The sequence below is a fragment of the Passer domesticus genome, chromosome 8, assembly GCF_036417665.1.
Source record: "Passer domesticus isolate bPasDom1 chromosome 8, bPasDom1.hap1, whole genome shotgun sequence".
Lineage (NCBI taxonomy): Eukaryota > Metazoa > Chordata > Aves > Passeriformes > Passeridae > Passer > Passer domesticus.
This window is the reverse complement of record NC_087481.1, coordinates 26,574,239-26,584,640: the sequence shown is the minus strand read 5'-3', so window position 1 is coordinate 26,584,640 and position 10,402 is coordinate 26,574,239. Positions and strand designations below refer to the sequence as shown.

Sequence of the window (10,402 nt, the reverse complement as noted above, 5' to 3'; positions counted from 1 at the left end):
CCTGTGTTGGTGTCTCTGATTATTTTAAGTCATCAGATTTCTTGGTGGTTAATAGAAAATGCCTTAATTAGACAAAAACCTAACCTTAATTAGTTTTTTATGCTCACATTTTGAGGGAACTAAAGATTTACTCTTGTTTCCAGGAAAAAGCAGCAATAATTTCCTGGCAAGGTTTTTGCAGATGCAAAAAGGGTGCAGTGGGATGGCTGGGATGGCATCATCTTTGATTGAGGGCTGTTTCTGCATTTCTGTGAAGGGGTATTGGTCTGTGAGACAGCTGGGAATGGAAAGCAAGAGGATGTTTTGCTTAAAGCAGGGAAAAGCCCTCCAAACTGCAGTCACAGGCAAAGAGGGAAATGCCTCTCAAATGAAGACACCACACAGAACCTTGAGGGAAGGAATACGATCACCACCATCCATCTCCCCTCTCCCTGTTTTTTGGTCTTTAATACATTAAAGAGTTGTTTGTTGTCTTAACTTTTCCAAAGGAAGGCAGTATTATCAGGTGCTGCTGAGGCAGGAGTCATGGCTTATCTTTAAAGTGTTACAGTCTTGCTTTCCTGGGCTTCAAATTATAGATTTTCTCCTGGCCTGGAGTGAAGGTCAGGACTGAGGAGGTTCAGGCTAACAGCATGTTGTGTTTATGGTGGTGGACTCATTTATTTATTTAATTTAACAATTCCTTTGACTTTCAAGGGACCATTGTTTCTCTGACATTCTGCTGAAAGGTTGGAGCACGCCTGTTACTGTGTTCAGTTAACAGAAACAAATCCTTTATCTTTAGGGAAGGGATTACTGTGGAAGGAATAGTATGGAGGGAGCAAGGTGAATTTTGCATTATTTATTTAGGGGTCAGAAAAGCTCTGCAGGCTTGTCCACATTAGTGACCTGTAGCTCTCAAATGCTTCCCAGGCTGTGATAAGAAATCCTAAAGCTCTTACAGAGATGGAAAATGCCCAAGTGATCTGGGAACCACTCCAGAAAGGGGATCCAGGTGGGATCAGGCTCAAGGTCCTTTGGCCTGGTGTCCTCTGGCTTTTAGTGGGACATGTGGTGGCTTGAACATAGGGACAGAGCAAACATTCCCCATCCACTCCTGATTGTGGCTACAGGGGTTTTGAGCTAAGCACAGTGGGTTTGTGTTTAGATTTACATATTTCTTTTAAGGAATTTGTCTTCTGCACAGCTCTCCTGGCTTTCCTAACCCCAAGACAGGATTCTGCTCCTCTGCCCTGCTCAGGTGAGCCGCCCACCTGCAGAGCTGCCCCAGCACAGGAGGGACCTGGAGCTGCTGGAGAGAGCCCAGGGAGACACCAGGATGAGCAGAGGGATGGAGCAGCTCTGCTGGAGGAAAGGCTGGCACAGCTGGGGGTGCTCACCTGGAGAGGAGGAGCTTTGGGGTGACCTCACTATGGACTTCCAGTGCCTGAAGGCGTTGCAGAAACTTGGAGAGAGATTTTGGGCAAGAGGGGGAATGGCTTCCCACTGCCAGAGGGCAGGGATGGATGGGATATTGGGAAGGAATTGTTCCCTGGCAGGGTGGGCAGGCCCTGGCACAGGGTGCCCAGAGCAGCTGTGGCTGCCCCTGGATCCCTGGCAGTGCCCAAGGCCAGGCTGGACAGGGCTTGGAGCAGCCTGGGACAGTGGAAGGTGTCCCTGCCCATGGCAGGGGTGGGGTTGGATGGGCTTTTAGGTCCTTTCCAACACAAATCTTTCTGTGATCCCATGCCTTGCTTTGCAGTGGGATGAGGTGGATGCTGGAGCTTTGGGAAGGTCCAGCTCCTCTCATCTGAGTCTCCTGCTAGACTGGAATTCCAGCCACGTTTCCAGGAGCTGTGATTTGAAAACAGCAAGCTGAGAGCTTCCAGCATTCTCAGTTAGCAGAGTTAGTTACCATATGCAAATGGTGAGGCTTGGCATGTGTTCTGGGGCAGCTCTTGTGATACTGATCTTGTTTCAGTGTTGTTTTCCTCAACACCAGCAATTCTTTCCATTCCTTGGAGCACTTTTATTGGGAGAGGAGTTAAACACTTGACCTCTTTGCATCACACTGGTGCTGCTTGTGACTTTGATTTTCTTTTCCCCACATGGGAGGGGCTCATCTTGCTTCTTTATTCCTTGTGCTGAAGCTATTCTTTTCTCCTCTTTGCTACTTTGATTTTTGGCTTGGTTTTACCCCGTGCCTATAAATATATTTCCTGGGCCACACTTGCACACACTGTTCAAGGTGAGGCTGAGCTGTTGACTTGAAAAGGAGTGAAATGATAATTCTTGTGAACTTTTCTAGGTTTTTATTTCACACTTCCCCCACATAAAATAACATCCCAAAGATGTCCTCTGTGTATGATGTATTGCTCCTTCTTGCTATTAATGCTATTTCCTGCTCTCTGTGGATTTTGGTTGCTTAAAAATACTTCTGAAAATTGGAATAACTTTCTAATATTCATAAATGTGCAACATCCTGTATTTTTTAATTATGATTGTTTGAAATGAATCATTGGTTTGTTAGAATAATATACAAAGGATGAGGTAGAGGGAATATTTTCAAACAATCAGATAGTTCTGCCCTAAGCACAGGGAGGTGGCTCTTGATCCTCTGTGATCCCACCTTTGTGCTGGATCAGCCAGGACAGAGTTGGCTTTCTGGGCTGCCAGGTCATGTCCAGCCTCTCACTCACCTATCAAATTAAAAAAACCCAACCCCCTGAGCTGCAGTTCCTGGTTCCTGTGCCAGAAGGGACATGTGAAGTCCTCAGGGGTTTGGTTTGCAGCCTGTAATGTTATACTCACCCTTTGTCTCCCTGTTGTGTCCTGGCAGAGTCACTGACCTGATCCCTCTGGAGATGCCACTTGCATCTCATTTCAGTCTTGACTTACTTCCAGATCTGATAAGTTGGTCCCTCTCCATCTCTCCTCCTCACCTGACTTATTTCATGTTTGTGCTGGCTTGTTTCACTTCAGTTCTTTTGAACTTTTATGACCACCATTGTACTTGGTTTTCCACATGAGGTCCAACAAACAGTTTGCTGCTGGCAGGGAGATCTCCCTACCTTTTTTCTCAGGAAGGTTAATCATTAGGCCATTGAGGTTTTTATATTTATTTTGTTGGTCAGGGGCTCTTTTCTGTGGCCCTGTGGAGGTTTCATGCTCTGGTTCCCATCTTCTGCTAGAGAACTTTCTCACCAGATGCCACAGGTCATGTCTTGCACATGGATTTGTGTAGAACAAATTTCATTTTTTGCAATATAAAGAGTGTTGCTAACTCCATGCTGCATTTCTCTGTTTGCCTGCATGCCTGCTGCTTTTATTACCCAGGACCTGCTTCCCCAGGGCCTCATGCTCCCTCATGCAGCCCTCTCAAGCATGAAGCATATGCAAAATCCTGCTGGGTCTTGGCCTTGCAGGAAAGCCTTTGGGGTTCAGATTTCATCTCCCATAACCCAGAATTACCAGGCTGTTCTTCAGCCCTCGTGGGCCTTGGTGTGGCAAAGAACAGCACATCTTTCCTCTGTAGGGAATGCAGCTCGGCCCTGAGCCCACCAGTGAGGATGTTTGGGTTTCCAGGGGTTGATTATCCCTGGGGATAATCAGGAGGATTCCCTTTTGCTTTTCTTCTCCTGGGTTTGAGGTCAGGTGAGATGGATCCTCCAGTGTTCCCATGGAGCAGCTCTCCCCTGTCTCCATCTGCATCTTTTCCAGGCAGAACTGGGAGCAAATGCTGCTCCCAGCATGCCAAGGCCTGACTGCCCTGTGTCCCTGCTCAGGCAGGAAAGAGCTGGTGACTCAAGGGGCTTCTTGATAGGTTCAGGTTCTTTCTTTTCTTCTCCTTTCCCCCCAGGAGCTGCTGCATGTGTTGATCAATCCAGCTTTGGGCACAGGGCTGGAGTTGGGTGCCAAAGCCAAATCTGGGGGCGTGCTTGGAGCTTCCAGCTGGATGAGGCAAGACAGGGAGCAGCAGAGGTTCATGTGACCTACTTGTTCATCTCTCACACACAGCCTGCAGAGCACAGACCTGGGAAGTGAGGAATTCTTTCCATCCTGCACAGAAATGGAGAGCTTTCAGGAGCTTTGAACTCTGTCATGGTTGTTGGGCCACTTTGCCTAGAGCAGCTGTGGCTGCCCCTGGATCCCTGGAGGTGCCCAAGGCCAGGTTGGACAGGGCTTGGAGCAGCCTGGGACAGTGGAAGGTGTCCCTGCCCCATGGGTTTTAAGGTCCCTTCCAACCTTGGCTGTTCTATGAAAATCAGTGTTTGAATAAAGCACCCAACACCTGTCACAAACAGTGAATATCACCCTGATTTTTTAAAGCTTATCACCTCTACCTAAGACTGGCTTTTCTATGCAAGTGGTAGAAAGGCTTCTCTGGATTATTCTAAAAATAGCAAAATTGAGATTGAGTTTAGCAAAGCAGGAGAAGTTTCCCTTCACATGGTTTTCCTGTGAGAAACCACGAGAAACCTTTTTTTTAGTTGGTGGCAGCACACATCTGTCATGGTTGACAGCTTGTCTGGAAATCTGTGTGATGAATCCCACCAGGGAATGGCACAGGGGGGGAAGTGCTACAATCCAATAGTGTATTGCAGATCCTAAATCTGCTCCTGCACAGGAGTGAAAACAGGTGAGGACCGTGGGGTTTTCCCTGTGCTGCCTGGAAAAGTGCTTGGTGCTGCTGCTCCAAGTGCCTGGAGATGGAGGGAGTGACAGGTGGGAGCTGCTGTCACAGCTGGCTGCTTTGTAAAAGGATTAGGGTGAAATTAGACTTAAAAATGTGACAGGAGCTGACTTCCCTACCTGTCTGGGCTTGTCCAGCTCCAACACTGCCTGGCCCTTGAGAGGCTGGGGTTTAAATTGACCCTTCCTTAACTGATTCTGCTTCAATCACCCCTGTCCTGCTGGCACTTTTAGCCAGCCTAATATCTCTGTAGATAACTTTGGCCTTTTTTTCTGCCAGCCTGCTTTTGGAAGAAGACATACATGGCTTCTAATCTGACTTCCTGAGTTCCCAGGTTACTGTAAGGGACAATGAGTCTGAAAAAAAATTTCAGGAGCTGGGTTTTTTATTCTGGTATTGTAAAAGGAATGAGGTAGAGATATGGGTCAAAGTCTGTGATAGGGATAAGAAATCACATAGGGCAAAGGCAACAGGCCTGTAGTAGATAATTTTACTCAATAAATAAATATCTTTACTGCAATATGACACACCACAAAAGGATAAGGATCCTTGTTTTGCTTCCAAGCAAAGATACCTGTAAAATCAATATTACCTTCCTTGTAGAGTGTTGTCCAGGCCCTAGTAGGGATATATATTTTATATCTTGGAGCTGTGGTGTACAATCAGAGAGCATGAGATCTGTCTGCAAGTGGATTGCTCTGGGTTCTGTGGGACTGGCAAGGAAACCTTGAAGGCACTACAGGTTTATAGACAGGCAAAGGGAAAATAGAAATATTAATATAAAAAAAAAACAACTAAAAATAGGTGAGAAAAATCAAGGACCCCTGTCAGAACTTAGTTGACAGATGTGGTGGGCAGAAGCTGATGCCCAGCAATTGCCCTGCCCAGGAGGCACAGCTTCTTCCCTGGGCAGTGCCCAGCCCTGAGCACATTGCCCACACAGCCTGGGGGCTCTCCTCCCTGGGGCTGTGGCAGAGCTGTGTGCACACCATGCTGTGCCCTGTGCTCTGGGATGGCCCTGCTGGAGCAGGGAGGTGACACCAGCTGCCCACTGAGCTCCTTCAGCCTCGGCCACCCTGGCATCCTGTGCTGAGCAGGGCTTACACGTTTGTACCCACCCTAAAAACGAAAGTGACAGAAGCAGCTGTGGGATTGATTATTCTGCATTTTTACCATTTCCCTCATGATTATGGGGATTTGATCTGTGTGGGATGCCATCCCCAAGGCAGGACCAGTTGCACTGGGATCCTCCAGAACTGTCAGTGCAGCCCAGAGGGTGTGTGGGCAAGCAAGATCCTGCTGGGGAGCAGGAGTGCTTGTGTCACTGGGGCGTTAAAAACCTGGCCTGGGTTGTTTAAAGTGAGCTCTGCAGCACTAGGAGAAGACCCAGGTAGGTGCAGAGCTTGTTCCTGCCTTGGGCTCCTCTCTCTCATTGTGAAATCCTGGCAAACTGGTTTGGGACTCAGTTTCTGGCTGTGGCAGTCCCCAACAGCAGTGGGTGTTGCCAGTGCTGGAGGCTTTAGTGGCTGATTTCTTGTCACTTCTGGAGCTCTTGTTCTCTCAACCAGCTTTCTGAAAGCTGGGGATGATCCCAACTGTGTGTTTGAATTATGGAACAAGGAAAGGAAAAACGTTTCCTGTTCTCATTAGAGTCCTGATTGCTGACTCCAGGAGGTAATGCCCTAACCTGGGATCTCTGGTGCTTCCAGCAATCTGTACTTGGCTTTCATAGCTTATTTCTGATTTGACATTTCACAAGTGAGGCTTTAGGGCTGCAGATCCACCCTTGACTTGTACACAGAATTCAACCCCCTTTGTGCAGAGGGTGAAAGGTGAGGTGGATAAGCTGGAAGTGCTTGTTGGGGCAGTTCAGTATCTGTGGTATCTCTGCAGGCTGAGGAGTTCCATGTGTTCAGGTGGGGAATATTCAGATTTCAAAGGTACCTAATGCACTGGGGACAGGATGAGCAGAGTTTGTCCCATTCCCAGTGACTGCAGGCTGCTCCCTTAACTGGGCGACAGCTTCCCCTGGCACTTTAAAAAACAAAGCCAGAGAATCTGAGAAGAAATGGTGCTGAAGGCAACAACTGTGTCTCCATCACTTGGAAAAACTAAGCAAGGCACTGAACCTGGATCTGCAGGTTCCCTGGTGCTAGGAAAGCAAATTCACAAGAGCAGAGGCAGCAGCAGTGGAGTAGCTTGAGTGCAGGGAGTAGTGGAGTGCTTTTCCACCTAGCAGTCATCAAATCAGGGAATTCCTGCAAGCATTTCAGAGCACAGTTGTGCAACTTCAGAGACAGTGACCTTCCCCCTGTGTTTTCCCTGTGGGAGAGCTCTGCCAGGCACAGCCCTCTCCTTCCAGGGCATTGCCCAGAGGCTGCAGCACTTCTGGGGCTGGCACCTCAGAGCAGAAGGGACGTGGCCTCTTCATTTCCACCTTGTAGGTGGCAGAAGGTGCTGGTGAAGCTATCCCACTGGTCGTGGCCAGCTTGGGAACCTTGACGTGAATGTTGGTGCTTTGGGGCAATTTCTTGGGTAATGCTGGGACAGGAATTTGGGCTGAGGAGGTGATTTGGAATGGGGAAGAAGGATGGAGCAAATGCCTCACAAGCAGCTGCTTGCTGGGCCTGTTTGGGGGAGTTTATATAGATTCTGCTCTCTGTTAGTGTAGCAGCTTGCACAGTGGGCTCCTGAGAGAGTTTTCTTGAGGGATTTATTGTTTCTTTGAGATCGGGGTGTCAGGGCAGTGCAGACTTTGTAGGAAAATGCTGAATCCCAGTGCACAAGGGCAGGACTTCCTTTTGTCCTTCCCAGTAAGGAGAGGGATCCCAGTTTACTCCTGTAAACAGAGTGAGAATCCCCACAAATAAAAATATTCCCTGTAATCATAAAATCACTGAATGGTTTGAGTTGAAAGAGATCTTAAAGCTCATCCAATTCCACCCTGTGCCATGGGCAGGGACACCTTCCACTGTCCTGGGTGGCTCCAAGCCCCATCCAGCCCAGCCTTGGCACTGCCAGGGATCCAGGGGCAGTTCCTGCCTGCTTTGCTGGGATGCTGCTGCTTTCCCTGGCGGCATGAGCCTGAAGCTCTTGTTCAATAGCCCAAGAAGTTCTTTGATGAAAATTGTCACTAATTTGTGTGTCCCTTGAGGTAAGCAACTAGATTTGTTGTTTTTTTTTTTTTCTTTCTTGGTTTCTGATTGTTTCATTAGTTACTTCCTTGAAAAGCCCCACACAAAATAAAATTTGTGACAATATCCAAATAAATTTGGTTGTTATAACTTAATGTAATGAAATTTCACACCATTCTCTCCATTGTGCTTGGGAAAAATAAGTGAAAAATAGTTGAAAAACCCTTGGATCGCTTATACACAAAGTATTATTTGCTCCAATTCTCAGGAAGGTTATGAGCAGTCAGTTTAATTCCTAGAAGGGAAATAACTTTGATGAAGTTAGAAGTGAAGAATGATGCAACAAATGGAGATAATGTTGACTAATTTTCTGTCTCACTGATAGGTATCTAGGGGAAACATGGAGGTGTTACATGCTCTGGATGCTAATTTTTCTGTTACATTGTAACACTTGTTTTCTGTCTTTCCCTTTCTACAGCTCACTTTTAATGAAAAACAAAATGTTTTCCTTCAAAAATGCCCTCCCTAGAACCAGTTACGTGTCAGGCCGGGGGGTTTAGAGTGGTTTGTTGTTCCAGAAGCCCCTCTTTGTGCCTCTTCTTCTTCACAGTCCCCTTGGTGCTGCTCCTTGTTCTTCAGTAAATGTGTTTCCCTGCTGGCCTTGGTCTGTTGGGCATCTTTTCCACCCTTCTGCTTTCCTGAAGGTTCAGAAAGGCAAGGTATTTCACAAAGATGTGAATTTAAGTGTACCAGAATGGACTTTCCCAATGGATATTGTATTCAGCCTTCTTTCCCTGTTCATCCAACCTCGCTGTGTTGTTTCTATGGCAGAAATTTAATCTGCCCTTAATTGAGAAAAACAATATGAGGAAAAGCAAGGAATGAGCGATGCTCAAAAGCAACCCCGGTACTGTTTAGCTGAGTTAATCCCAAATGTAATGCCGTGGGTTTAACTGGAATTACACTGGGGATTAGTTCAGCTGATAGCTGATCATGCTCTAATAGCTGCCTGCCTTTGGGAATTGGTTGAGCAGGTCCTGCTGCCTCCTTCCAGCCCCATTCCTTCACGTCCAAGTTTTCCCACAGGGGGCCCTGTTCTTCCTGAAGCAAGACCTCATTCCTCAAATCCCTTTTATCCCCCATTCCTCAATTCCCATTTATCCCTTCACTGCTCCCTTGGGGTTTCCCATTTTCTGTTTTAAGACTTCATCAGGAGAATGAACCTTGGGGAGCATTGCAAAATCTCAACACCTTTTTCCTTTTCCTTCAAGGGGCTTCACTGAGGACTCAGGGCATCAATGACTTTAAACTCTGCCGGAATGAAGGACAGAGATGAAACAGGAATATTTTATGGACTGCTGGTGATCATGTGCTGTAGAGTTAAAGTAGGCTCAGCATGTTGGTCCTGGAGGGAGCATTTGCTCTTGCAGGCACCATGAGAAGTGAGGTATCTCCTCCTAGAGGAGAGGCAGCACAGTTGGCACAGCCATCCTTGTGGCCCTGGGATGGATCCATGGATGGGCATGGAGCAGGAGGCAGTGCTCCAGGAGGACAAGTGCCATGTATGGAGCAGGAGGCAGTGCTCCAGGAGGACAAGTGCCATGTATGGAGCAGGAGGCAGTGCTCCAGGAGAACAAGAGCCATACTGAATGACACTGTTCACCCTCAGATGCAGAATTGCCCACCCACCAGGATCTTCCTTTCTCTGTCCCTGGCTCATGGGCCATCCCAGTGTTGTACTGTGGTTTCTCTCCACCAGGGCATTGCCTCTCCTTTCCTGTTTCAGCAGAGTTCAAGGACCTGAGCTTTTCCAGCAGTGGAAAACGTAGGATTTGGGGCAGAGCTGTCAGTCACAGGGTTTCTCTTCCCCTCACCTTCTGCACTTTGTTTGGTGGGAGATTCCTCTGTGTTTCCTTTCAACATTTTTTTTGCATTTTGGCCAAACCCTCAGGGACCAGCCCTCCAGCACTGTTTGTTTTAAACATCATTTTTATCACCATCATCCTCCTCGGGAGGTGCTTTCTCCCTCAGCAGCGTTCCGTGGGCTGCTGTTCCCCTCCCTCTCCTCTCCCTGGCCGTGGCAGCAGAGCCCCGAGCGCTTCATTTGGCCGCTTTTCCGCGGGCGGCTCTGCCGGAGCTCCGTGCCCGCGGCCCCGGGGGGCTGAGCGCCGCGGCCCGGAGCGCCCTGCCCGCTTCCCCCGGGGGCCGGGCCGGAGGAGGCGGCGGCGGGGGCGGGCGCAGGCCGAGAGGGGCCGGCCCAGGGCCGCGCTACGTGTCCCGCAGCGCTTATAGCCCCGGCCCGCCGGGCCCGCCGCAGCACCAGCAGCAGCAGCACCATGTCGAGCAGCGAGCACACGGTAGGGACGCGGGCGGTCGCCCACATCCCCCCGGATCCCTGCGGGTCCCCGCTGATCCCTGTCCCTCTCCTGCGCTGGGATCCGGCAGCGCTCGGGAGCTCGCCAGCCCATCCATCACTGCGGGCGGCGGGGATGGATGGGCGCCCCGAGCATCCTCCGCATCCCGCGGGTCCCCTCCGGCACGGCCGGAGGTGCGGGCAGCGCTTGCCTCGCCCCTGGGTTTTTGGGTGTCCCCTGCC

At 49.1% G+C, this 10,402-nt stretch overlaps 1 protein-coding gene across 2 annotated transcripts in view; it reads left to right on the top strand.

Moving 5' to 3' along the window:
- Positions 1-10,011: 10,011 nt before the first annotated feature.
- Positions 10,012-10,402, top strand: part of PAPSS2 (3'-phosphoadenosine 5'-phosphosulfate synthase 2) — a 29,589-nt gene continuing 29,198 nt past the window's right edge. For both annotated transcript variants that reach the window (XM_064429904.1, XM_064429903.1), the window contains exon 1: positions 10,012-10,163. In XM_064429904.1, coding sequence (XP_064285974.1) covers positions 10,143-10,163 — 21 coding nt within the window. In that variant the 5' untranslated portion in view covers positions 10,012-10,142. The remainder of the gene's footprint in view (positions 10,164-10,402) is intronic.